General features: G+C 51.6%; 2 protein-coding genes across 3 annotated transcripts in view; one reads left to right on the top strand and one right to left on the bottom strand.

The window, feature by feature from the left end:
• Window positions 1–98: 98 nt before the first annotated feature.
• On the top strand, window positions 99–22,742 carry POLRMT (RNA polymerase mitochondrial). Of its 2 annotated transcripts, XM_036425056.2 has the most exons (21): window positions 99–245; window positions 763–861; window positions 4,932–5,527; window positions 13,383–13,513; window positions 13,673–13,865; window positions 16,373–16,522; window positions 16,779–16,943; window positions 17,033–17,203; window positions 17,473–17,697; window positions 17,956–18,744; window positions 19,203–19,325; window positions 19,640–19,762; window positions 20,012–20,191; window positions 20,488–20,574; window positions 20,645–20,758; window positions 20,843–20,895; window positions 21,011–21,109; window positions 22,075–22,147; window positions 22,303–22,394; window positions 22,471–22,529; window positions 22,629–22,742. In XM_036425056.2, exons 1-21 carry the CDS (start codon window positions 158–160, stop codon window positions 22,676–22,678), a joined length of 3,660 nt encoding a protein of 1,219 aa, XP_036280949.1. In that variant the 5' UTR covers window positions 99–157; the 3' UTR covers window positions 22,679–22,742. The 2 variants fall into 2 exon arrangements, with proteins under 2 accessions (XP_036280949.1, XP_036280950.1); XM_036425057.2 differs by lacking the exon at window positions 20,012–20,191.
• A 79-nt stretch (window positions 22,743–22,821) lies between these two features.
• The window catches only part of HCN2 (hyperpolarization activated cyclic nucleotide gated potassium and sodium channel 2), a 31,995-nt gene continuing 27,472 nt past the window's right edge, over window positions 22,822–27,344 (bottom strand). The window contains exons 6-8 of the mRNA XM_036425059.2: window positions 26,352–26,592; window positions 25,964–26,128; window positions 22,822–24,178 (exon numbers count right to left, since the gene is read on the bottom strand). Coding sequence (XP_036280952.1) covers window positions 23,484–24,178; window positions 25,964–26,128; window positions 26,352–26,592 — 1,101 coding nt within the window. The 3' untranslated portion in view covers window positions 22,822–23,483. The remainder of the gene's footprint in view (window positions 24,179–25,963; window positions 26,129–26,351; window positions 26,593–27,344) is intronic.

The raw sequence follows: 27,344 nt of genomic DNA, 5'->3' as shown, positions 1-27,344 counted from the left end.
CTGCTTCTGGGAGTTGTAGTTCCGAGGGTGCTTTTTGCGGCCAGGAGTGCCTTCGCAGCCGCCGTAGGCCATGGAACTACAACTCCCGGCAGGCACGGGCAGGCACGGGCAGCGCAGCCGCAGAGCGGGAGGGTAATTGAGTCCTCGTGCGGCCGGCATGTCGGCGCTGCGCTGGGGCCGCGGCGCGGCTGGGCTCGGATGGGCCTTGTGGCCGGTGGGCCGCCCCGGCCTCCGGGCCGAGGAAGGTAACACGGGGGGAGTCTCAGGGGCGACGTCACGGCCACTGTCACTCCCAACCCTTAACATTCGGCCGTGACCTTTGGCTTTTCCGCCCTGGGATCTGGCTACAAACCCACGACCTTTGCCTTCTGAGCTTCTGGGGAACCCATTAACACGACCCCGTTTTCACTTGCCCTTGGCACACTCTTCTGACAGGGGTCGGCAGGACACTTTGACCTTCGACTCTTGGTTTCTTTTGGTGCCTTCTGAGCCCCTGTTTGCTCTTGACATTTGAATTTGCTGTACCTTTGGTTGGAGGAACTCTATATCCTGTTCCCTCACCGCAATTTTCTTAGCGCGTGCGGTCCCCTTTAACTTTGATTTCCCCCCCTCCCCACCCCCCCAATTTGAGACCTCTGATTACTGAGCTTCCACTGAAAATTTAGGGCTTCTTTGCTCCTGGATCCTGCAATATCTGTCCATGTGAGTAGCCCCACTCCTCCCGGCGCCAGACCCCCTTTAACTTTCCCCTCTCTCCCGCAGGGACCCTGGGTGGCCTGCGGGGCTGCAGAAGGCGCTCGTCTGCCAGCCCTTGTGAACAAGACCGCCGGAGGGACTGGGGCCACGCGGAGCTGTTGGAGGGTGAGCCCTAAAGCTTGAGGCCTGAAGCCCCTTCATTGTCCCCTCTGCTAGGGGTCACCTTCCTCGTTTCTCACAGTGACCCCCACAAGTAGGGATGTCAGCCTGTAAAACGGTGTAACTAATGTGGTCCTGCCTCTCTGCTCTGGTGGTCCTGAGGGCTCACCATGATGATTCCCAGCCAGGGCACATGCCTGGGTTGTGGGCTCGATCCCTAGGGGTGTGCAGGAGGTAACCAATCGATGAGTCTCTCTAGTCGTGTTTCTATCTGTCTCCCCCTCTTCCTTCCTCTAAAATAAAAAATATTTTTTAAAAAGCTTCTATACAAACAAAATGCTAAGTCCAATATGAAGACTAGATCTGAACCAGTGGTGATACCTGAGAGAAGTCAGCTGAAGATGTTACGGAACCATGAGGTGTCAGTGGGCACTGTTTTTAATCAGACTTGTGCCTGGATTTTATCTACTTTTTTCTGTATTTTACCCGAGGTGTTTTATCCAAGTACAGCAGGAGGTACTAACAGAGGAAGCCCCACCTTGCTCAGCTAGGATATGGTCAAGAGCAGTTCTGTTGTATAATATAATTCACACAGGGAACTTAAAGATTTTTTTTTCCTGATTGGCTATTGTTTTAGCGGTAGTTCCAGCAATTTCCTCTAAGGTTTATTTTATATATATATCAATGAGAGAGAAACATCGATCAGCTGCCTCCTGCACACCCCCTACCGGGGATGTGCCCGCAACCAATGTACATGCCCTTGATCAGAATCGAACCCGGGACCTTTCAGTCTGCAGGTCGATGCTCTGTCCACTGAGCCAAACCGGTTTTGGCATTGATCTTGATTTTTTTGTTAGCAGTTTTGTGAATCCAGTTTTTCTTAGAATTCTTTAAATCTTCATTGTATTCAATGTTGTGATCTGAAAGTTAATTAGAAATCTGTATCTTAGAATGTCAGTCTTCCATAAATTTCTCTGAAGAAGAAACATTTTTAGAAACATTTTACCGATCAGAGCAAAATAATAACTTTCTATAAATGACAAAAAAATATATATATATATATATTTTTTTTAATATATTTTTATTTCCGAGAGAAAGGGAGAGGGAGATTGAAACAGCAATGATGAGAGAATCATTGATTGGCTGCTTCTCCACCCAGGCAGGTGCCGGGACCAAGCATTGAACCACAATCTCCTGGTTCAACTCAACCACTGAGCCACGCCAGTTAGATGACAGAAGATTTTTAACTGACCATGATTAAAGATCTGATGAGAGTTTATACACATATACATACTAGTGACCCGGAGCATGAAATTCATGCACATTAAAAGGGGATTAATTAGAGGAAATAATTTAATATTGCTATTTGCCCTGCCGAGTGGGAGGGAGTGGGAGGGGGCACAGCCGAGTGTCAAGTCCTGTCAAGTCCCATGGCGTTGGAGAGGGTAGCCTCAGGTCCCTATTGATTGATCGTTAAGGCTCCTTGGCCTCAGCTGTGGGTGCAGTCATCTTTGTAACGGTCAATTAGCATATCCCCTCTCTATTAGATAGGACAAGTAATGCAACAGACTTAGTTATCCATTTCAATCTTAGTCATATATAAATTTCTTTGCCCTCACTCCCCCCTTCCCAAAAAACTCAATGTTTTAAAAGACAGACAAAAAATGATAGCAGAGGGAGTCTAGACCAATTAGAACTAAGGCAGCAGTAACAAAAATGAACACTTGACCTTATAAAGGAAATGACCAATTAAAATAAAATTTCACAAGTCTTCATGTTTATAATATATTAATGAACAAAATACCGAAAATACAATGTTTGAATTTCCCCCTTTAGGTTTATAATAAATTATCCAATCTTTGTTTAATACATTTACTTTTTATTATTACTATTATTATTATAATTATTTTAAATAGGCCGATGCTCCATCAACCGAACCAAACTGATTAGGGTTATTTTTATTTATTTATTTATTTATTTATTATTTATTTTTTGTACAGAGAGGAAGAGAGATAGTTAGAAACATCGATGAGAGAGAGTCATCGATCAGCTGCCTCTTGCACACCCCCTACTGGGGATATGCCCGCAACCAAGGTACATGCCCTTGACCGGAATCGAACCCGGGACCCTTCAGTCCCCAAGCTGACACTCTATCCATTGAGCCAAACCGGTCTCAGCTATTTTTATTTTTTAAAAATATTTTTATTGACTTCAGAGAGGAAGGGAGAGGGAGAGAAAGATAAAAACATCAATAATGAGAGAGAATCATTGATTAGGTGCCTCCTACACACCCCCTATTGGGGATTGAGCCTTTGACTGGAATCGAAACTGGGACCCTTCAGTCTGCAGGCCAATGCTCTATTGAGTCAAACCAGCTAGGGCAGCATCCATTGATTTTTAGAGAGAGTGGATGGAGGAAGTGGGGGAGAGAGAAACATTGATTGGTTGCCTCCCACAGGAGTGAGGGATTGAGTCTTCCAGCTCAGCTTAGATGTCCCCAGTCCCTCTCACATCAGCCTCATTTCTTTCTCGACATGTCCCAGCCTGCAAGTATCTCCTGTGTGTTTGATTCTCCTGAATTTCAGCCACTCTGAGGGCCAAGTTTATGCTTGTCTTTTCATTTCCATGAATCCTTTTATTTTTTATTTATTTATTTATTTTTTTAAAATATATTTTTATTGATTTTGTACAGAGAGGAAGGGAGAGAGATAGAGAGCTAGAAACAACGATGAGAGAGAGTCATCGATCAGCTGCCTCTTGCACACCCCCTACTGGGGATATGCCCGCAACCAAGGTACATGCCCTTGACCGGAATCGAACCCGGGTCCCTTCAGTCCCCAAGCCGACGCTCTATCCATTAGCCAAACCGGTCTCAGCTCCATGAATCCTTTTAGAGCCCCTTTTGTGGGCTGGCCCATTACTCTGGGGCTTGATGTTCTAATCAGAGGTGCAAGCAGAAGCTAAATGTAGTTGACCCACTGATTGCATATTTGCAAGGCAGTTAAAATTTATTTGCAACCCCAAATTCTTGGGGAGTTTTCACGATCATGTAAAGACGTGCAGAACAGTGAACATTGCCGTTTCCTGATGTGCGTGTACCCCACTGAGGTGGAACCAAGGACGTTCTGCTGTATTTCAGTACATCCTATAAAAACCAGCCATGGGAACGCCTTTTCATTGTGTACTTGGTGCCATGCTTTTACATTTTTGTGCTGTTTGTTGGTGATTTTGCTGTTTAAGTGGCATCGGGTGTAAAGCTGGGGTTCTGTCCATTGATCCTGAGCAGGAAGGCAGTGCTGTGCCTTTTGGAGAAAATGTTTGCTCACTTTGTTGAGGTGTGAGTGATAGTGCTGTTTACTGTGAGCTTGATGTTACTGAATTAGTAATATATGTGAGGTAAGGGCTCTTAAACAGAAACATACATAAAACATGTGCTGATCAGCGGGCAGAAATGTGATTGGAAGCTCTCAGGAACCTTGTGTTTCCCCAGGAGCAGAGGCTCTGTATTTGCTAGTTCAGTGTCTTGGCAACTCTGAGAACAGAACTGCAGAGAACAGAGCTGCTGGTCCTACAGAGCAGGGCTGGGCTGGGAATCCTTGGTAAGGACCTTTGAGTCAGCAAGAGCAGCAAGTGCAAAGGCCCCGAGGCCATTATGGCTGGACAGAGTGAGTGGTAGGGGCAGTGGAAGGCCATGGGGGCACCTGGGTAGATTTTGAGAACAGCCCTGGAGATGTGCTAACAGAATGGACTTGGAGGGAGGGCAATGTGGACATCCCTGGGGTTTGGGGCTGAGCACCTGGGAGACAGAGCTGTGGTGATAGACGCGGAGGGCACACCAGGAGCTTGTATGGGAAGTGAGTGCTAAGGGGATTGGGTGGAGAGGTGCTAAGTAGGTGAGTGGGGTGCATATGCTTAGAAGTCCAGGGACATGGGGGAGTTATCAACCAGTACATAGAAGGGAGGCCTCAAGAGCAGGTGAGACCAGCTGCCTCCTATCTCCTGGCTGGCAGGGTGTTTGGAGAGATCAGGATTTGAACCAGTTTCCCCTGACATCCTTGCCCTTTGCCTCCCCACAGTGCTTGAGGCCAGAGTGCGGCAGCTGCAGACCAACAGTGTTTCAGAGGTGAGGGCGAAGCTGGTGGATGTGGCTCGACTCCCAAAGGCCGATGGCTCCCAGTCACCCAGAAAGGTGGAGGCAGGAAACGAGGGTGCTGCCCTGGGGTTCACCAGCCACTGGGCACAGAAGTTGCACAAGGAGAAGCTGGTGATGCAGAGGCGCAAGCAAAAGCTGGAGGAAACCCTGCAGAAGGAGAACCGCAAGCATCAGCTGCGTGTGGAGCCCCAACTGCTGAATAGGGAGCTGGCAGACTGGCTGCAGCGATGGGAACACGGCTCCCCCAGGAGTCCCTGGGAGGAGCAGCTGGCTCAGCTGCTACAGGAGGCCCCTAAGCAGCTGAGCCGCAGTGAGGAGCATGGTCACACGGGTAGGATCTCCAAGGTGCGGTACGAGGCCCAGCAGCAGAGGCTCCTGTCCTTCTTGGAGTGCTGCCTGCTGGTGGACCAGCTGCCCCTCGCCCACCACGTGCTGGTCAAGCATCACAGCAAGCTCCGGCAGCAGCGGGCGCTCACCCTGCCCATGTACAACACCCTTCTGCTTGGCTGGGCTCGTAAGGTGAGCGGGGCTAGGTGGGCCAGGGAAAGGCTGGGGGGCGAAATTTGCCTGTGGCTGCACTTAGATTTTTTTATTTTTATATATTTTTGATTTTTCCACAGAGAGGAAGAGAGAGGGATAGAGAGCTAGAAACATCTATGAGAGAGAATCATCGATCAGCTGCCTCCTGCAACCAGTGTACATGCCCTTGACCGGAATCGAACCTGGGACTCTTCATTCCGCAGACCGACACTCTATCCATTGAGCCAAACCGGCTTCGGCTGCACTTAGATTCTTATGCTTTTCTCTTTTAGATCCAAAGTTCAAGTGCTTTGTTACTACTCTAAATCTTGTAGGCTTGATGGATATAAATCTCATGTGGCCCTCAAGTTTTGAAAATAACCAAAATGAGGGAAGAAATCCTGCTCATGTTTTTGTGCATTTCCTTCTGGTCCACTGGCTAGGGCAAGGGACACTTTTGGTGTTTAGAATACCCTGCACACCTCACCAGGATAATGACTTTCATGCTTTGGATATAGTTTGTTCCTTTTCTTTGTTTCCTAAGGTGAAGTGTAGGTGATTGCCTTAAGACTCCTCTTTTTGAATACAGGCATTCGTAACTATGGACTTCCCTCTGGGTGCTGCGTTAGCTGGCTTCTGTGTTTCTCCCTTTTCTTCATCTCGAGTATTTTCCAGTCACCCTGTGATTCCTTCTTTGACTCTGGCTGTTCAGGAGAATGTTCTTCACATGCAGCTTCAATTCGTGGAACTGTAGGAAAAACGGTTATGCTGAGGGGACAAAGGAGCCAGTTTTGTGTACACATGCACCAACATGTGAGAACATCTATGGTGGAGACGTCCATGTGCTTGACTGATGTACTAAGTGAGGCCCAGGAGTCCCTGGGAGGAGCAGCTGACATCTCCCCAGGTGACAGCCAGCTGGTGTTTGCTTGCATCATTGTGGGAGATGTACTCAGTTCCTTGAGTTAGTTGAGATGAGTCCATGAACCTTCCAAAATTGCCAGCAAAGAGCACTGTTACAGCAGGATGTGTTTGATTAGCCTGGGCCCATGACACTGCAGGGCTGCATGGCGTCCTAAGTAATGTTTCTGGGTGGCCGGCCTGTGTAGGATGAACTTGGCTGTCATGCCACTCACTTCTTTTTTTTTTTTTTTTAATATATTTTATTGATTTTGTACAGAGAGAAAGGGAGAGAGATAGAGAGTTAGAAACATCGATGAGAGAGAGTCATCGATCAGCTGCCTCTTGCACACCCCCTACTGGGGATATGCCCGCAACCAAGGTACATGCCCTTGACCGGAATCGAACCCGGGTCCCTTCAGTCCCCAAGCCGACGCTCTATCCATTGAGCCAAACCGGTGCCGGCGCCACTCACTTCTTTATGAGCCTTAGTTTTCTCATCTGTAAGTGGGAACCGTTCTGCTAGTGTCTTGGGAGGAGTGAGGCACTGAACCTAGGACTTCCTCCACATGTGTGTAGGAAAGAGGTGGGAGAGTATGTGAGGTGTGTATATGTGTGTGAATTCTTTATCTTTTTTTTTTAATTAAAAAAAATCTTTAGGTATGCGATATTTTAAAATGTGTTTTCACATGGGTGATGATACTACTAAAAATTTTTTTTGGCCAAAACTGGTTTGGCTCAGTGGATAGAGTGTCAGCCTGCAGACTCAAGGGTCCCAGGTTCAATTCTGGTCAAAGGCATGTACCTTGGTTGCGAGCACATCCCCAGTAGGAGGTGTGCAAGAGGCAGCTGATGAATGATTCTTTCTCATCGATGTTTCTAATTCTCTATCCCTCTCTCTTCCTCTCTGTAAAAAATCAATAAAATATATATATTAAATGTTTTTGGAAGGTGCGATAGATATGCTTACTTTAGACCAGTGCAATCCAATTGGAAATAATCTTTTTTATTTTATTTTATTTTATTTTTAAAATATATTTTATTGATTTTTTTACAGAGAGGAAGGGAGAGAGATAGAGAGCTAGAAACTTCAATGAGAGAGAAACATCGACCAGCTGCCACCTGCACACCCCCCACTGGGGATGTGCCCGCAACCAATGTACATGCCCCCGACCGGAATCGAACCTGGGACCTTTCAGTCCGCAGACGGACGCTCTACCACTGAGCCAAACTGGCTTCGGCTCTTTTTTATTTTTTATTTTGTACTGCCATCTTCCCCTTTGGCAAATATCAGCTTGTTCTCTATTTATGGGTTTCTTTCTGTCTTGTTTTCTATTGTAGATTCCACATATAAGTAAGGTCATGCAGTATTTTTTTTTCTCTGTCTGACTATTTCACTTAGCATCCATGTTACAAATGATAAGATTTCACTTTTTTTATGACCAAGTAATACTTCATTGTATATATGTATCACATTTTTATCCAGTTGTCTCTCGATGAACACTTAGGTTGCTTCCAGATCTAAGCTATGAATATGGGGGTGCATATGTCTTCTCATATATACTGGTAGTCTTTGGATTTCTTCAGATAAATACCCAGAAGTGGAATTGCTGGTTCATAAGGCAGTTCTATTTTTATTTTTTGAGGAACTTTTATTCTGTTTTTCATGGTGGCTACATCAATTTGTAATCTCACCAACAGTGCAAGAGTGTTCTTTTTCTCTCCACATCCTTGCCAACACTTGGTATTTGTTGGTACATTGATGATAGCCGTTCTGTCAAGTGTGAGGTGAGAGCTCATTGTGGTTAATTTGCATTTTCCTGATGATTAGTGACACTGAGCATCTTTTCATGTCTGTGTATTCTCTTTGGAGAAAAGTCTATTCAGATCCTCTGCCAAATGTTTAATTTGATTGTTTGTTTTGGGGTGTTAAGTTGTATGAGTTCCCTATATATTTTGGATATAACCCTTTATTGGATGTGTCATTGACTAATATATTCTCCCATTCAGTAGGTTGTTCTTTTGTTGATGGTTTCCTTTGCTGTGCAAAAACGTTTTAGTTTTGTTTTGTTTTGTTTTTTTTAAATATATTTTTATTGATTTCATAGAGCACATGTGTCAAACACAAGGCCCGTGGGCCAAATCCGTCCCGCCAGGCCTTGCAATGTGGCCCGCACCGCGCTATCATCACTGCACTGCGCTGCGTTTCCATCACAATGACAGTTTATGACTGTTCAGTAAACCATTCGGCCTGCGATTTAGGCTGGATTTTAGATTTTGGCCCCTTCTCTGATTGAGTTCGACACTCCTATCATAGAGGAAGGAAGAGGGAGAGAAAGAAACATCCATGATGAGAGAGAATCATTGATCGGCTGCCTTCTGCACGCCCCCTACTAGGGATTGAGCCCAAAACTTGGGCACTGTGTACTTGACCAGAATCAAACTGAGACCCTTCTATCTGCAGGCTGACACTCTATTCACTGAGCCAAACCAAGTAGGGCCTTTTTTTTTTTTTTTTGAGAGAGGAAGGGAGAAGGAGATAGAGAAGAAACATCAATGCGAGAGCAAAACAGCAATTGGCTGCCTCCTGCACACCCTTTACTAGGGTCAAGCCCACAACTTGGGCATATGCCCTGACCAGGAATCGATCAGCAACTTTTCAGAGCATAGGACAGCACCCAACCAACTGAGCCGCACCAGCCAGGGTTCCCTTTGCTGTTTTTGCTATCAAGCCCCACCCAGACCTTCTGGGGTCCTGAGACATCTAACTCAAATAGCAGGCCTGCTTAGGAGAGTCCAGGAACTTCAATTTGGAGGAACAGTGTTTTTGCTTTCTCAAAGGTAGACTGGACTCTTGTTCAGCTCCCCAGTCCCATATATGCCCCTTCTAAACTAGGAGAAGGCTGCCGAGACCTGTTTGGCTCAGTGGTTAGAGCGTCAGTCTGCGGACTGAAAGGTCCTGGGTTCGATTCTGGTCAAGGGCATGTACATTGGTTGTGGGCACATCCCAGGTGCGGGGGGCGGGGGGGGGGGCAGTGCGGGAGGCAGCTGTCAATGTTTCTAGCTCTCTATCCCTCTTTCTTCCTCTCTGTAAAAAAATCAATAAAATATATTTAAAAGTAAATAAATAAATAAACAAGGAGAAGGCTTTGCACTAAACGGGATATAAATGTTCACTCGTACCCCAAATTCCTATAAGAGCCTGTACCTCTTTTACCTTTTTTTTGGTGTGGGTAGGCTTTTACAGAAACTTTACTGTGGTGTCTAGACCTTGAATTCTCTGCATATTCATTGCTTATCCTTTCTGTTGTAGATGATCCAGTAAAGCCTACAAGGTTTTCTGTAGCAGAGGCAAATTTTCACAGGTTAATGTTATGTCACTAACATAATGAATCCATTTCACAGGGGTCAGGAAGCAAAACAGTGACTGTCCCGAGCCACCATTCCTAGGTGGGGCTAGGTCAATAGTCTTGAAGGAGCACTTGAAGGAATACTCCAAGTGGGAGACATTTTCTAATAGTCTCTTTGTCACTGTGAGGGCATCAGCCTTCACTAGGACAATTAAAGACCAGCATAAATGCACTGTGATGCATGAAGGAAAGCAAACTTGGAAAAATGGGGCTTTCCAGGGAAGCTGGTTATTTGTTCAACTTACAGTCATTGTGTACCCATCTTAGTTTCTCTCGTTCAGGAGTAGACTGCTGCCATGTTACCAGGACATCAGGATGGCAAAAGCCTGGCAATGAGGGTCCTTTTTTTTTAAATTGTCAACCAAAGACATGCTTTTTTCATTGATTCTAGAGAGAGGAAGGGAGAGGGCAAGAGAGAGAGAGAGAGAGAGAGAGAGAGAGAGAGAGAGAGAGAGAGAGAGAGAGAAATAGAGAGAAACACATTGATGTGAGAAGTAAACATTCATCAGCTGCCTCCCATATGCACCCTAACCAGAGATCGAACCTGCAGCCTGGGTATGTGCCCTGACTGGGAATCCAACCCGTGACCCTTCAGTGAACAGAACTATGCTCTAACCTCTGACTGAGCAGCTGGCCAGGGGAGGGGCTGTTTTTGTTGAAGCATAATGGACTTTATCCACATGCGCCACATGCTCATACTCGAGTTAGTGTGTGCCTCAATTTTGATGATAGACATCCTATGCCAGGACATCTCAGATTCCGGGAATTTCACACACTTTCTGGAATACTTCTAAATTACACTTATACAAATATAACACAAAGTTTAATATTATTATGTATTTGATAGTACTTCCCAAATAAGTCTAATTGCTAGTAAAACAGCTCTTACTATTAAGATTCAGATTTCTTAAGTAATGGAGGACCTGAGTAAGACAGCATAAAATACAGTAAATTATTTTGATAAATCGTAGAATTTTTGCATTTTGGCAGAAAACTTTTCACATAAATCTTAAAAGAATCAGACCAGTAGTACCGGAGACTTTTAGCGTGGAGAGGGAAAACTGAACTCTCATTTTGCATCAGCTTACTTTTTTTGTTTTGTGGCCCTATGTTGGGTGCATAGGTATTCACCATTATTATATCCTCTTGGATTGACCCCTTTATAACTATGTATTGTCCTTTTTTTTTGTTTTAAAGTCTATTTTGTCTGATATGAGTATCCAGCTTTCTTTTTGTTTCTATTTGCATGGAATATTTTTTCCCCCATCCCTTCACTTTGAGTCCCTATGTGTCTTTCAATTTGAGGTGAGTCTCTTATAAGCAGCATATAGATGAGTCCATTCTGCCAACCTATGTCTTTTTATTGGACCATTTAATGTAATTATTGAGAAGTGTTTACTTATTGCCATTTTGTTCATTGTTTTGGGGTTCATTCTTTTGCACATCCCCCTACTGGGTCCAGAGAGAAACTTGAAACCTAGGTACATGTCCTTGACTGGGAATCGAACCCATGACCCTTTGATGTGTGGGCTGACATTCTGACTACTGAGCAGCACTGGCTAGAGCATCACCATTTCTTTAAATATTTAATCAAATTACTTATCTCTGTTTTCTTTTTTAAAAAATATAGTTTATTGATTTTTTTTACAGAGAGGAAGAGAGAGAGAGAGCTAGAAACATTGATGAAAGAGAAACATCGACCAGCTGCCTCCTGCACACCCCCTACTGGGGATGAGCCCACAACTAAGGTACATGCCCTTGACTGGAATCAAACCCTTCAGTCCACAGGCCAACACTCTATCCACCGAGCCAAACCAGTTTCGGCTATCTCTGTTTTCTTTCTTTTTTTTTAATATATTTTTATTGTGTGTGTGTTGTTTTTTTTTTTACAGAGAGGAATTCGGCTATCTCTGTTTTCTTAGGGTTTCTTTTTTCCCTGAAGATTTTTCTTTTTATTTTTTTAAAGTATATTTTATTGATTTTTTTACAGAGAAGAAGGGAGAGAGATAGAGAGCTAGAAATGTCGATGAGAGAGAAACATTGACCAGCTGCCTCTTGCCCACTCCCTACCGGGGATGTGCCCGCAACCAAGGTACATGCCCTTGACCGGAATCGAACCTGGGACCTTTCAGTCCGCTGACCGACGCTCTACCACTGAGCCAAACTGGTTTTGGCAGATTTTTCGTGTTTCCTCATTTAAGAAACATTCTGTCTTTTCATTTTGTTGACTTTCTATAATTGTTTATATTAATTAAAGAAAACAGCTCTCTCCAAAACCGGTTTGGCTCAGTGGATAGAGTGTCGGCCTGCGGACTGAAGGGTCCTGGGTTCAATTCCAGTCAAGGCCATGTACCTTGGTTGGGCACATCCCCCAGTAGGGGGTGTGCAGGAGGCGGCTGATCGATGATTCTCTCTCATCTATGTTTCTAACTCTCTATCCCTCTCTCTTCCTCTCTGTAAAAAATCAATAAAATATTATTAAAAAAAAAAAAAGAAAGAAAGAAAACAGCTCTCTCCCAGTCATGAAAAGTGGCCTGATTAGAAGTGACCTCTGCATAGGCTGGGTGTGCTGGGTGGTTTTTGGAAGTCAGTAGGCATCCATGGGCACTGGCCCACAGGTTGGGAGGCCAGGTGGGTGTGGTGCTGTCCCCTCTCCCTTTGTGCAGAGGAAAAGGCTCTGGCGGTGTAGTTGGGAACCATTGTGTAATCCCCATGGCCCTGGGAGGTGGAGGGGACGTGTACAAAGGTGCTCCAGGCTCCTCCGCCCAGAGGGCTCCTCCCCCTCAGCCTTCTCTGTTCATCTCTTTCTCTTGTTTGTTGTCAGAAGCCATTCATAGTCCTCAGTTGTCTCACAGAAATCACTTGTCTACTTACTGCTATATTTGAGTTTGGAATGGGAGGGGGCAAATTCCACATTGCCTCATCTCAGACTCCCTGTGGAAATGTTTATTTTTCCTACATCAGTCTGTGTAGTTACTAAGCATTTGAATAACTGAACATTTAATTGAAATTTAACTAAGTGACTGTACGGGTGCAGTGGAGCCATGCTCGGAAGGAAGACAACAGCTGTCTCCAACTGGTAGCACAACTTCCAGGTTGGAAAACTAGGGAAAAGAAGCAAATGAAACCCAAAACAGGTGGTCAAGGAGAAATACAAAGGCCATGATAGAGAAAAGAAACAGCAGGAAACCAACAAACCTGAAAGTGGGTGCTCTGAGGAGGCAGTAGAACTTCAGGAACTTCTTGCAGTTCAGTAACCTGGAAAGGGGTCCCTTTTTAGCTGCCCTGAAATTGTGCATGTTCAAAACCACAAAACCAAACAGTATTAACACTCCTTCCTGGCACCTAAGCTTCCTTTGTGACCCAGCCAGGATTTTACCGTTGTGTTAGCACTTCTGCTGCACACAGAAACCTTAGATGGGCCATCAGCTGAGTTCGCCACTCCCAACTAGTGGCCCTTTTCAGCTCGATTCTGTACTGCAGAGAGGGGTCTGGGGCCAGCAAGCTGGGCCATCCCAGACCCTCACCTGGCTTGGTCTCCCCAGGGCTCCTTCAGAGAGCTGCTTTATGTGTTCTTCATGATGAAAGATGCCGGCCTCGCCCCAGACCTGCTGTCCTATGCGGCCGCCCTGCAGTGCATGGGACGGCTGAACCAGGAAGCCAGCGCCATTCAAAGGTGGGTGGGTGTCCTGGTGGTCCTGCCAGGAACACAGTGACTTGTTGGACCTGGGGGGGTGGCATAGCCTGCGCAGGGGGCCCAGATTCCTGGTGCTGAGACCTCCAGGTTGGTTGGGGGTGCCTCTGTGCGTTGGGGCTCACCATGTATCCCCCACAGGTTTTTGAAGCAGATGGCACAGGACGGACTGCAGCTGCAGGAGCTCTTCACGAACTTGCCCCTGTGCAAGGAGGACAAGGCTGTGCTCCTGAGGGCTGTGCGCAAGGCGGAGCCCACCTTCCTACCTCCACAGCCGCCCCTGTCCTCGTCCAAGGTCAACTCCTCCCCACTGCTCAAGGAGATCTACAGCACGGTGAGCGTCAGCCTGCAGGTGGGGGCCTATCACGTGTGGGCTGAGTGTCGGTCATCCTGTCCCTCTGGGGCATCAGGAGCCTCAGCCCTCCCTTTATTTCTCCTCACTGAGCTGCCTGCATATTTGGGACTTCCTCCCTGCTCCTCGGAGTTTGAACCAACTCAGAGTTGGCAAGTTCCTGGCCCCCAGCAGGGCCATCACCCAGGGTTGAAGCTGGGAGGCGCCAGAAGGAGGAAAAGCCACTTCGGGCACCACAGCAGTCACTGTCCTGCTGGAGACTCAGTGTAGGCTGAGCACAGGGTGCTAGCAGAGCAGGGTGTAATTGTCAGTCTGAAGCAGCAGGGGCAGCTGGTGGGGCAAGACCTCAGCACCGCTGCCCAGGACAGAGGACAGCACTAAGGGTGGGTAACCACCTGGATGCCTTGGGTTCTTACTTGTTTTTATTGGGATGTAATTCACCAACCATACAACTGACCTTTTAAAGTATAATTCAGTTTTTGTTTTTTTTAAAATATATTTTATTAATTTTTTACAGAGAGGAGGGAGAGGGATAGAGAGCTAGAAACATCGATTAGAGAGAAACATCAACCAGCTGCCTCCTGCACACCCCCTACCAGGGATGTGCCCGCAACCAATGTACATGCCCTTGACCGGAATCGAACCTGGGACCTTTCAGTCCATAGACCGACTCTCTATCCACTGAGCCAAACCGGTTTCGGCGAGTATTTTTTTTTAATAGATATTTTTATTGATTTCGGAGAGGGAGAGGGAAATAGAAACATCAGTGATGAGAATCACTGATTGGCTGCCTCCTGCATGCCCCCCACTGGGGATCGAGCCCACAACCTGAGCATATGCTCTGACTAGGAATCGAACCGGTGACCTCATTGTTCCTGGGCCGACGTTCAACCACTGAGCTACTCCCGGCTGGGCTAATATAGTATGTTTTAATAGGTTTGTTTCTAATTCCAGAACATTGGATCATCCCAAAAGAAATCCCAACCTCCTGGCAACCATTAACCCGCTCACTGTCTCTGTGGATGTGCCTGTTCTGGGCATTTCACATAAATGGAATCACACACTGTGAGGCCTTTTGTGTCTGGTTTCTCTCACTGAGCATCATGTTTTCCAGGCTCATCCATGTTGTAGCGAGTGTCAGAGTCTCACTCCTTTTCATGGCTGAGTCATACAGGGTGGGGCAAAAGTAGGTTTATATGGAGAACAATATAGCAAATAAGAATACAAGAATCAAATCTAGCCCTAACTGGTTTGGTTCAGTGGATAGAGCATTGCCTGCAGATTGAGGAGTCCCAGGTTCGATTCCGGTGAAGGGCGTGTACCTTGGTTGTGGGCACATCCCCAGTGAGAGGTGTGCAGGAGGCAGCTGACCGATGTTTCTCTCTCATTGATGTTTCTTACTCTTCATCTCTCTTCCTTCCTCTCTGTAAAAAATCAATAAAATATATATTTAAAAAAAAGAAAAAGAATAAAATCTGTATTCACAACTATAAACCTACTTTTGTCTCACCCTGTATTGTAGTGTGTGGATAGACACATTGTGTTTATCCATTCATTAGCTGATGGACACTTAGATTGTGTCCACTATTTGGCTGTTGTGAATCACACTGCTATGGGTGTGCTTATACAAGTGTTTGTGGGTTGTTGTTTTTTAAAATATATTTTATTGCTCTTTTACAGAGAGGAAGGGAGAGGGATAGAGTTAGAAACATCGATGAGAGAAGAAACATCAGTTGGCTCTTGCATACCCCCTACTGGGGATGTGCCCACAACCAAGGTACATGTCCTTGACTGGAGTCGAACCTGGGACCCTTCAGTTTGCAGGCCGACTCTCTATCCACTGAGCCAAACTGATTAGGGCTGTTTGTGGTGTTTTCAAAAAATCTTTTACAGAGAGGAAGGGAGAGGGAGAGGAAGATGGAAATGTCAATGATGAGAGAGAAATATTGATTGACTGCCTCCTGCACGCCCCTTACTGGGAATTGAGCCTGCATCCCAGGCATGTGCCCTGACCGGAATCTAACCATGACCTCCAGATTCCTAGGTTAAAGCTCAACCACCGAGCCATGCCAGCTGGGCAAGTTTTGTGTTTTTGATTATCAGCATGTTGACTTTTGCTATTTTTAATTTATCTATTTTGAAGCGGGTCACACATTCAGTTTCAAGTTTAAAAAGCAAAAAGCGATATCTGGGGATTTGAATTGCCTTCCTGGGCTGTGAGCATCTAGCCCAGTGAGGCTAGACAGATACAGAGCCTTTTGTTTTTAAACCAGTGTAGTTATTTTTCACGCTGTTCTGCACCCTGGGATGTGCAGGATGGATGATTTTCAGGAGAAACGGATGTTATCTGCAAGGGGCAGGGCGGTTCTGGGCAGCACAGGGCGGCAGCTGCTTTCTCTGCCTTGGCTGTGGACGAGTTTTTCCTACGAGAGATGCAGCCTGCAGAGGAGGCACCTGGGGCCTCACCACCTGCCTGTCCCCACTGGCAGGACAAGCCTGCGACCTATCCAAAGCAGCACCTGCCCTTGGAGACCCTGAAGGACCTGTTTCAGCAGCAGCTCAGTGTGGAGATGGCCACCGTTGTCACTGTGGAGTCCGTGGAGACGGCCCCGTCGCTGACCAAGGAGGTCCTGCAAGCGGTAAGGGACCAGCTGTGCTCAGGTTCCTCCTCGGCTAAACCAGGCATCCCCTGGACGCTGTGCCGCATCCCCTCTTCCCACCCCGCAGCTGTCCTGTCCTCCCTTTCCCTGAGCTGAGGTCACTGTGTGCCCTCTCTGCTAGAGCAGAGTGCTGAGCAGCTACTTGGTTCACCTTGGCACCACCTCCTGGTGGACTCCTGGGAGCACTGGGCTCAGCGGGCACTTTGGTGACCCTCGTTTGTACCCTGCCCCACAGCGAAAGACCCTGCAGGAGCTACGCACCCGTTGGGAGGAAGAGCTGTGCCTGGCGCTGCAACAGACAAAGGACAGAGAGGCCCAAGCTGCCCGCAAGGGCCGCCCCTCACTCTTCCCGTACCTGTGCCTGCTCAGCGAGGGGGAGCTTACGCAGCTGATGCTGCAGGTGGGTAGTGTGGAGACGGAACAGGAAATGGAGGGGTGGGTAGAGTGTGGGCACCTGTGGGGCAAGAGGCTTACAGCACCATCCCCCAGGCCTTGCAGGTGCTGCCCCAGCAGGGAGAGTCGCTTCTCTCCCTGGCACAAGAGCTGGGCATGCGCATCTTCAACCGACACGTGGTGCAAAGGAAGCAGCTCAGTGATGAGGTGCAGGCGCTGCAGGAGCGCTATTTCAAGTACCTACACCTGCTGGCATCAGACACACAGGTAAGGTCTGGAGGGGAGCAGAATGAGGAGCCGCTCCTGGGCCTGGGATTTTGGGGTTCCTCAGGGGTAGGAAGCCTAGGTTGGTTTCCAGGTGGGGAAACTGAGTCCCCCCTACTCCCTGCCCTCCCACCCTGGGGCAGTTGGATATGCCCCCAGCCCCTGCCATTTTTTGGCTGCCCCTACTTTGTTTCCTCCTGTAACTTTGCACCTGTGGGGTGGCTGGGAGTGAGCTCTATGCCCAGCCCCCTGATCCATAATGCTACCCACAGGTGGTGATGTCCCGTCTGCCACGGGAGCATTGGGAGGCACTAGGGACGTCTGAGGCCTCCCAAGACCAGCCCTGGCCCTTGGCTCTGGTGGTGCAGCTGGGGAAACAGCTGGCGGAGGTGCTCGTGCAGACAGTGAAGATGCCCAGCAACCTGGCCCAGCCACAGGACACCCAGAAGCTCATCCCCGTCCTCTACCATGTGTACTCCTTCCAGAGCTTTCGCCAGGTAGAAGGATGTGAAACTGGCTTCTGGGCCTAAAGAGCCCTCCCCTGATTCCAGCAGCAGAAGGCACTTAGAGTGTGGGGGTCTGAGATGAGGCTAGGGGCTCAGGGTGGTGTGGGAACTCCGGGCCATGGTGGGAATCTGCTGTCATGGCCTGATCTCAGGATAAGGCATTGATGGGGCCTTGGGGCCCTCTGCCTGCTGCTTGCCTTTGGGGCAGTTGACTCCTTGATCGGTGTCTGCCTTTTCTGACCCCCCCAGATTGGGATCCTGAAGCCACATCCAGCCTTCGTGCAGCTGCTGGAAACTGCGGCCGAGCGCACCATGACCTTTGAGGCAGCCGAAGTGCCCATGCTGTGCCCGCCCCTGCCCTGGACTTCGCCACACTCAGGTGCCTTCCTGCTGAGCCCCACCAAGCTGATGCGCTCTTTGGAGGGCACCATACAGCACCAGCGCCTGCTGGAGGGCTGCCCACCCGCTGAGCTGCACGGTGCCCTAGATGCCCTCACCCAGTTGGGCAACTGTGCCTGGCGTGTCAATGGGCGAGTGCTGGACCTGGTGCTAACCATCTTCAATGCCAAGGGCTGCCCCCGCCTGGGCGTGCCATCCCCTGCCTCTGAGGCACCCCGCCCATCCAAGCAACGCCTGCCAGCCAATGCCTCTCCGGAGCTCAAGACGGAACTGCGGCGGGAGCTGGCCCGCTGCCTGAAGGTGGCGCGGGAGATGCATAGCCTGCGGACCGATGCCCTCTACCGCCTCTCGCTGGCACATCACCTGCGGCACCATGTCTTCTGGCTGCCGCACAACATGGACTTCCGAGGACGCACCTACCCCTGCCCACCCCACTTCAACCACCTGGGCAGTGACCTGGCACGGGCCCTGCTGGAGTTTGCCGAGGGCCGACCTCTTGGCCCCCATGGCCTTAACTGGCTCAAGATTCACTTGGTCAACCTCACCGGACTCAAGAAGCGTGAGTCACTGCAGGCACGCTTGGCCTTTGCTGATGAGATAATGAACGACATCCTGGACTCAGCCGACCAGCCCATGACGGTAGGGGCGGCCTTCTCCCTCTGTCTGTACCTTGGCCTGTCCTCACTCTGGCTCCAGCCACCAGCACATGCATGGGACACCCTTTAGGCATCCCCTCTAGGCCAGAATCAATAACCCAAGCCTCCCGAGTCTTCCCCTGAGGACAAACTTCTCCTGGCCTTTTCCTTCGCCTCAGTCCATCTGCCAGCTCCCACTCTGTGTAGCCCTCTTTCCATCCCCCTCTCCTGGCTGCTCCCTCAGGGCTGGGCCCCGTCTTCCTCCGGGTCCATCACTCCTGTCCTCACCTTGCTGTCCCAGAGGCTCTGCCTCAGCCTCCGTGTGTCCTCGCATCACCTGGGCCAGCCCAGCTCCCATTCGTGCTCAGGAAGCCCCAGCCCACTGAGCACCCAGCCGCACCCAGCCACACCCAGCCGCACCCAGCCGCACCCAGCCTCACCCAGCACCCCACCCCCCTGCAGGGCCGGAGGTGGTGGGCGGAGGCAGACGAGCCCTGGCAAGCCCTGGCCTGCTGCATGGAGATCGCTCGGGCCGTGCGTGCCCCCAGCCCGGCTGCTTACGTCTCCCATTTCCCCGTTCACCAGGTGAGGTGGTGGGAGCCTGTGTGGAGGGGGGACTATCCAGTTGTCTCGAGTCTGAGGTTCTGCAGGACAGTAGGCAGCTAGCTGGTGTCTGTGTGGGGGCCAGCCCCATGGGTCCCCCGGGGCTTGTGCTGTAGCCTCATGCAGCACATTCCCTGTTTCATGTGCCTCAGTTTCCTCTTTGTGGTGAGTTAACAACACCTGCCCCTAAGCATTGCGATCCAGCAAGCTGGCACTATGAGCAGAGTGCTGGGTTCATTGCCAACGCTGCTCCTGCCAGCCCTGCCCAGACCCCTCACCATCTCCTCCTCGGCCAGGATGGCTCCTGTAATGGCCTGCAACACTATGCCGCCCTGGGCCGGGACAGCGTGGGGGCTGCCTCTGTCAACCTGATGCCCTCAGACGTGCCACAGGATGTGTACAGCAGCGTAGCCGCACAGGTGGGCACTGGCCCCGACGCGTTCTCTTCCCCAAAGCCTCCCCGGGGTCTCTGTCCTGTGACTGCCCGCGTGTTCCCACCCCATGGCCTCTCCTGTGTGTGACGTGACTGGGCCCCTAGGGAGGTGTCCGGAGGGGGAACTGCCAGGCCACCAGAGAAGGGACCTCATGGGGGGCCGCTGGCAGGGGAGGTGAGCCGACGGGGCGGCAGGCGGAGGGTCCGGGCCGCCGCTGACGGCCGGCACGGGCAGGTGGAGGTGTTCCGCAGGCAGGACGCCGAGCGGGGCGTGCAGGTGGCCAAGGTGCTGGAGGGCTTCATCAGCCGCAAGGTGGTCAAGCAGACGGTGATGACCGTGGTGTACGGCGTCACCCGCTACGGGGGCCGCCTGCAGATTGAGAAGCGCCTCCGCGAGCTCAGCGACTTCCCCCAGGTGAGCAGGTTTACCCCAGTCCGGCTGCAGCTGCCCCTGCCCCTGCCGGGAGCAGGCAGCTCTGAGGGCGGGGCTTGTCTCCCCCCGCTGTGGGGCGAGGGGGGTACAGAGGGAGGGGTCCAGAGGAGCAAGCTATCTTCTTGGGCCTCAGGCCTTGGTTTCTACACCTGAAAAATGGGGTGTGGACTTCAGGTATCCGGGACAGCCTTGTGAGATGTGGCCTGGGCTGTGGGGGGCACAGAGGCTGCCCCTTCCCTCCAAGTTTGCCCTACCACTTCTGCGCCTGCCCGTCCCAGGAGTTCGTGTGGCAGGCCTCTCACTACCTCGTGCGCCAGGTGTTCAACAGTCTTCAGGAAATGTTCTCAAGCACTCGGGCCATCCAGGTATGTCCTCCTCCTCCCCCCAGTGTGACTTCCCAGATTGGGCCCACACTGAGCCTGTTCCATCCCTCAGCGCTGGCTGACCGAGAGTGCCCGGCTCATCGCTCGATCCGGCTTGGCTGTGGAGTGGATCACCCCCCTGGGCATCCCCATCATTCAGCCCTACCATCACGACTCCAAAGTGTCGGTATGTATGGCCTCCACCCCCACCTGCACCCCCGTTGCCAGGGCAGGCCGCATGCCCCATTCTCCTTCCATCCCAATCCTACAGATCGGCGGAGGGATCCAGAGCCTCACCTTCTGCAGCAGTGGGGACACCAGCCAGTGAGTGCGCAGGAGGGGGCAGCTGGAATGAGACAGCTGGGCGAGGACCGAGGGGGTGCTGACCAGGGTAGAGGTACTGGGTCCTCTACCTGAGCATAGCCCAACCCACACACAGGAAGCCCAACACACTGAAGCAGAAGAATGGCTTCCCACCCAACTTTATCCACTCCCTGGACTCGTCGCACATGATGCTCACAGCCCTGCACTGTTACAGGTAGGTCCTGCCTCTGCACAGCAACATTCATCAACCTCCTGCAGGTGGCCTGGTGCTGGGGACAGGGGAGACCCTCAGAGTGCGGGAGGCAGGTAGTGCAGCTGTTCCTGCAGGTGGGAGTTGGGGCAGAGACTGCAGCAGGCGGGGAACCCAGCCGTGTGTCTTTTGGGCCAGATCATGTGCCAGCAGGTGCGATGGCCCTGGGCAGTGAGGTCTTAAGTGACGGGGGAGTGTGGGGCCATGGAGGGAAGGGGTAGTTCCTCTGAGTGTAAAGCTGGCCCTGGAGGGTCCCTGTGACCCCATCCACCAGGTGAGTGCAGGCGCACACGGCAAGGCCAGTTCTAGAGGCTTGCGTTGTCATGTCAGATGCGTGGGCCTGTGGCAGCTGGCGGATCTCCTGGTTTTCTGCCCTCAGCCTCTCAGACAGTGAGCCTGTGGTGGTGGGGCAGGTGTGTGGACAGTTCTTAGAAATGGCCTTTAAAGCCTTGGCCCTATGGCTCGGTTGTAGCATTATCCCATGCACATACCTGGTTTGCAGGTTCGATCCCCCCGTAGGTATGCATGTGTGAAGCAACTGATTGATATTTCCTTCTCTCCCTCCCCTCCCCCCCTCTCCCCCCTCTCTAACATCGTTTTTCCCTGTGCGTGTCATGGGAGCCCCTGGGGTGAAGCCCTGTGGGGGTGGTATGGTTGGGGACAGTATTCATTGATCCCTACAGGGAGCTGAGAATCAACCAGGCCGCGGTTGGGAGCAGGGTGAAGAGGATGTAGAGCAGTTTCATTCTGAGATGAGAACTTTTCATCTGTATGCTGAGGGGACAGTTGTAGGAATGGGGGGGAGGCGGGACGTGAGAGAAGAGGGTGGTGGCACATCCCTGGACCGAGCCCCCCAGACCAGTGTTCGGGAGCTGGGCCCTGAGTGGACCTAGAGGGCTGGCCCTCATGAACACCCCCCTCTGCTGCAGGAAGGGCCTGACCTTCGTCTCCGTGCACGACTGTTTCTGGACCCACGCAGCTGACGTCGCCATCATGAATCAGGTGCCCGCCATGTCCCACCTTCCCAAGAATGGATACTCTGGTCCCATGTGGGGCCTTGAACCCAAAGCCTCCCCCTTCAGGTGCTGGGGCCCGGTGGTGACGCCATCCCTCAGCCCCTATGCCCAGCTCCTGAAGCAGCCCCCTCTCCCCACAAGGTGTGCCGAGAGCAGTTCATCCGCCTGCACAGCCAGCCCATCCTGCACGACCTGTCCACGTTTCTGGTGGAGCGGTACTGCTCTGGCCCCAGGTGAGCCCCCGCCCTCTGTATCTCCCCCCCCCCCCATCCTTCTGGGACCTCACTCCCCCTCTGCTCTCTGCCTCAGGTCCACCAACGCCCAGGTCGTCAAGTTGCAGGAAATGCTACTGTCAGTGCCCAAGACAGGTAGGGTCATGGGCAGTGGAGGGGTGTTCCAATCGCTGGCTGTGCCTTTCTAGTCCATCCCAGGACCAGAGTTCATGGTCTGCCTGCTCTGTTCTGCAGGGACCTTCGACCTGGACCAGGTAAAGCACTCGACATACTTCTTCAGCTGATGCAGGCCCGCCAGGCTGCCCTGGGCCCTCTGTACCATAGTGTAAATAAAGCTCTGTTGCTACCCAGGGGAGCGCTGCCTTCTGCAGGGAGAGGGTGTGTGCTACCTGCTGTCTGGGCTCCCGGCAAGCAGATGCGGGCAGGCTGGGCGCCAATGCTGTCGTTTATTGCGCGGAATGGGGTGTGGAGGTTAGTGGGGCGTGGGGGTGTGGTGGGAGCATTGCTGCCTCGGCTAGTCAGTACATTCATCACAAAGGTGGGGAGTCCCCAGCCTTGCCCCCACACCCAGGTGTAGCCAGGACTGCCGACCCCTGGCGCTGGGTGCTGGAGGATGCTGCTAGTGCCCGCTCCAGGAAGTCACCACGGGGTGCGCATGGACAGGGGCCGGGCCGGTTATTGCGTGAGTGCGGTGTGGGCAGCAGGAAGCCAGCAGGCCGAGTATTGCACTTAAACAGAATCCTCATCGGACAGCGGGCCAGCTACGAGGGTAGGGATGGGCGGAAGTCCACAGCTATCTCCTTTCGGCACGGGGTGGCTCCCTCCCTGTTTCACAGTTGGGGAAACTGAGGCACCGAGGTGAAGGGAGCCCCCTCCCATGCCTGCGAGGCCACCACCGGGATGCGGGGGCGATATGGGTGGGCGCAGGGTGATGAGGGGGGACGGCAGGGCCCGTCCGTCCGACTACAACTACCTACGTCTCCTCTATGGCTTCTGGGGTGGGCGGCCGGGGCAGCGCAATGGCATGGCTTTGGTCTGATGAAGGCCCGCCCCCGGCCCGCCCGGGCCCGTGGGGCGGTGCGGCGAGGGTCACAAGTTGGACGAGAGGCGCGAGCGCGCCGAGTCCAGCGGGGCGAGGCCGCCTGTGGCGCTGGGCAAGGCCGAGTCCCTGCGGTCCGGGCTGGGCCCGGCCGCCCGCGTGGTGGGCACGGGCCCCAGGCGCGGCGTGGAGCTGCTGGCCGGGCGCGCGGGAGCTGCGGGGCCGGGGCCCGCGGCGCCGTGGGGCAGCGAGGGCTGTGAGGCAGACAGCGGGCGTGAGGTGCGGCTCAGGCGGCGCGCTGGAAGTGCGGGCCCCGCTCGGGGGGCGGCTGGGGAGCAGGGTGCGCCGCCGTAGGGCGAAGTCCGAGGTGCCCGGGGACTGGCAGGTGCGCCCGGGGGACTAGCAGCAGGTGGGGGCCCTGGTGAGGCAGTGGCAGCAGGCACAGGCCCCTGGGGCAGGCGCCGCACGAGGCGGGGCGAGCTGAGTGCCAGGGGCCCCACGAGTGGGCGTGCCACCTGTGGGCAGAAGCTCATGGCCACGGCCTGCTGCAGCGTGGCGATGGCCGAGGTGACCTGCGGCGGCGGTGGCGGCGGGAAGAGCCCGACGCGCTGGCCCAGCTCGGCCTGCTGCACCATCTCCCGGTCGTACTTGACGATCTCCTGGATGATGGCGTTCTCCTGGTTGTTGAACACGCCCGAGTTGAGGTCGTGTTGGACCTTGTGCAGCAGGATCGAGTTCTTCTTGCCTGGGGACAGGGGAGTTGTCAGTGCACAGGGGAGCGCCTCCTGGATACAGGGAGCGGGTGTATCCAGTAGGCACACGGCTGCATATACTAAACACCTCCTGCATACATCAACCAGGTATTGGCACAGAACACCTGCATAAAGCAAGCAGGTCAGGCACCTACTCTCTCGAGCCAGAACACACACACCTGTGTGTACCGCGGCCTCCTGCACGCAGCCAGCAGGTATTCTCACCTGCTCTCTACAGTCTGTGCATGTACAGATGTATAGCGATTGCCTCCTGTATACACCAAGCATCATGTATTGGACTCCTACTCTATAGCCTGCATGCAAAGCATACCACAGGCACTACTGAGCACCTCCTGCATACAGTGATAAGAATCAAGTGTATTGAGTGCCTCCTGCATATAGCAAGTGGGTATTGGCACCTACTCTCTATTGTATTGAAAGGCTCCTGTATATAAAGGGATGGTACAAGTGTCTGCTGTGTGTGGGAAGCAAAAATTGAGAACCTCTGTATATAGCAGGTATGCACGACCTATACACAAACAGGTACCAAGCACCTATTGTGTGTAGCAAGCGAAAAGCACCTGCTGCATACATAAAGCAGGTATGAGACACCTATGTAGACTGCCAGCATACATGGAGCTTTTCTTGTATGTAACAATCATGTATTGAGCACCTATAGTATACAGCAACATACCCAGAATACCTGCCTACTCACTACCAGAGTGCCAAGTGTATAACATAATAGGCATGTGTTGAGTGCCTGTTGTATTTAGCAAGTAAGTCCAAGCACCTCTCACTCATAAGTATGTTAAACACCTACTGTTTAGAGCAAATTGTTGAGTGTCTTTTGTATATAAACATGTATCGAGCACCTCCTGTATACAAAAAAGTCTTCCCTCTAACCCCGTCGGCCCCATCCAGTCCTGCTTTTTCAGCCTTTGTCTTTATTCCCACAAATACCCTGTTTCCCCGAAAATAAGACAATGTCTTATTTTTTTCTCCCAAAGTTGCGCTAGATCTTATTTTCAGGGGATATCTTATCTTTCCATGTTCTAGGTCTTATTTTCGGGGAAACGGGTAGCAGCGAGGGCCACTATCTCCCTGCCTCTAGTTGCCAGCCAGTCCTGAGGGCCCCACATCCCCACTGTTTCCGAGATTCCCTCTACTTCACCTTACACCCAAGCTACCACATACCACCCACCTGCATACCCTTGTAGAATATAAATTTGGTCAGGTCCTCCCCTGCCTAGAATTGTCTGTGGCTCCCTGTTAATCCTGATTTATAGTCCAAATGTCTTCCCCCAGCCCTGCCCACTAGGCCCTGTGTGCCTGGGTTCTCGCCTACCTCCCCAGCCTCCCTCCTCCTAGCTTCCCTGGCTCTCTGGACTCCAGGCCTCTTTCTCACCTCAGGGCCTTGCACATACCGCACCCATGTCATCCTAGCAGCACCTGCTAATGCTGGTTTCCAATAGCATCTGCAGGAAGCCTCACCGCTCCCACATGCCCTCTATGACGTAAGCTTCCAGAGGGCAGCGCCAGAGACATCTTCACGGCCCACCAGCTCTACCTCCTGGCACACATAGGTGCTCAGCAAGTGTTTGCCAAGTCTTCAGAGTTCTGCACAACTGGAAACCCCACACTTTCCTTCCTTGGGAAACCAGGGCTGTGCTTGGCCAGGGGAGAAAGCCGGTCAGAACCAATTTCCTGCGGGTCATCTAGGCCACGCCATCTCCCATCTCGGCACTATTCCTTCTATGACCATAACCAGGTCCACTCACCAATACGGTCCAGGCGGTCAATGGCAACCGTCTCGAAAGCCCGCCGCATCATGGGGTACTCCTCCAGCACCTCGTTGAAGTTGTCCACACTCAGGGAGTAGAGGCGGCAGTAGGTGTCAGCCCGCACGCTTGCTGTGCGCCGGCCACGCGTTAGCAGGCAGATCTCTGTGTGGTCAAGGGAGGCACCTCAGGGGCTGGGCAACACCCAGCTGCACCCATTCCTCCCTGGGGTGCTCCCCGCTGCCCTGAGCACAGTCTAGCCCGCCCTCTGCTAGCGTGGCCCTTCTGGTCAGAGTCCTTCCTGCCAGCACTCCGGGCCTCCCCACATAACCCTCCACCCCAGGAAGGGTCCGGCTGTGTATTCGTTCCCTGGTCCCCAGACACTAACCCCCGAAATAGGAGCCATCGGACAGCTTCATCTCCTTGTTGCCCTTGGTGAGCACACTGACCACGCCATGCTGTATGAAGTACATCTTCTTGCCAATGGTGCCTTCACGGATGATGTAGTCACCCGGCTGGAAGACCTCGAACTTGAGTTTGGTCAGCATGGCCGTGACAAAGTTGGGGTCAGCATTGGCAAACAGTGGCATCGAGGCCACCAGCTTCCGGCAGTTGAAGTTTACAATCTCCTGTAGGGGCAGGAGGCAAGGTTGATATCAGGACACAGGTTGAGCTCTTGCTTCCATCTCAATCTACCTTTGGGACTTGTTTCACCTCAGTTTCTTCATCTGTGAAAGGTGTTTAACACTTCAGCCCGAGAGCCAGCCTTTACTTAACGGACAAATACTAGAGGTTTTGCCACCAAAGAATGGAGCAAGGGCCAGGCCAATGTGGCTCAGTGGTTGAGCATTGACCGATGGACCAGGAGGCCAGGGTTCCATGCCCAGTGAGGCATATGCCCGAGGTGCAAGCTCGATCCCTAGTGTGGGACCTGCAGGAGACAGCCAGTGATTCTCATCATTGATGCTTGCATCTCTCCATCTCCCTTTCTGAAATCAAAAATAATTTTTAAAAAATATTTTATTGATTTTTTACAGAGAGGAAGGGAGAGGGATAGAAAGTCAGAAACATTGATGACATAGAAACATCAATCAGCCACTTCCTGCATACCCCCCACCGGGGATGTGCCAGCAACCAAGGTACATGCCCCTGAGTCCGCAGGCCGATGCTCTATCCACTGAGCCAAACCGGTTTCGGCCAAAAATAAAATAAAAGAATGGGTCAAGAAAATACATATACTAATTTCCTATAATTTAACACTATTGGCAATGGTGGCCATGAGACAATAAAAAGCAATTGCAGACATAAGAATTAGAAAGGAGCTGAAACAGGTTTGGCTCAGTGGTAGTCGGTCTGCAGACTGAGGGGTCCCAGGTTCAAT

This window comes from Pipistrellus kuhlii, unplaced genomic scaffold, assembly GCF_014108245.1.
Source record: "Pipistrellus kuhlii isolate mPipKuh1 unplaced genomic scaffold, mPipKuh1.p scaffold_m20_p_8, whole genome shotgun sequence".
In the NCBI taxonomy this organism is placed as follows: domain Eukaryota; kingdom Metazoa; phylum Chordata; class Mammalia; order Chiroptera; family Vespertilionidae; genus Pipistrellus; species Pipistrellus kuhlii.
Note: the sequence above shows the minus strand (reverse complement) of the source record. Positions and strands in the feature narration are given on the sequence as shown.

What these genes read in the sequence shown, in the direction of transcription:
- POLRMT (XM_036425056.2), top strand. Translation starts at nt 158, where the DNA reads ATGTCGGCGCTGCGCTGGGGCCGCGGCGCGGCTGGGCTCGGATGGGCC. An exon ending in TGCTGGCATCAGACACACAG is followed by an intron (nt 17,204 to 17,472) that starts GTAAGGTCTGGA and finishes TGCTACCCACAG; the next exon opens with GTGGTGATGTCCCGTCTGCC. An exon ending in AGCTCAGCGACTTCCCCCAG is followed by an intron (nt 20,192 to 20,487) that starts GTGAGCAGGTTT and finishes TGCCCGTCCCAG; the next exon opens with GAGTTCGTGTGGCAGGCCTC.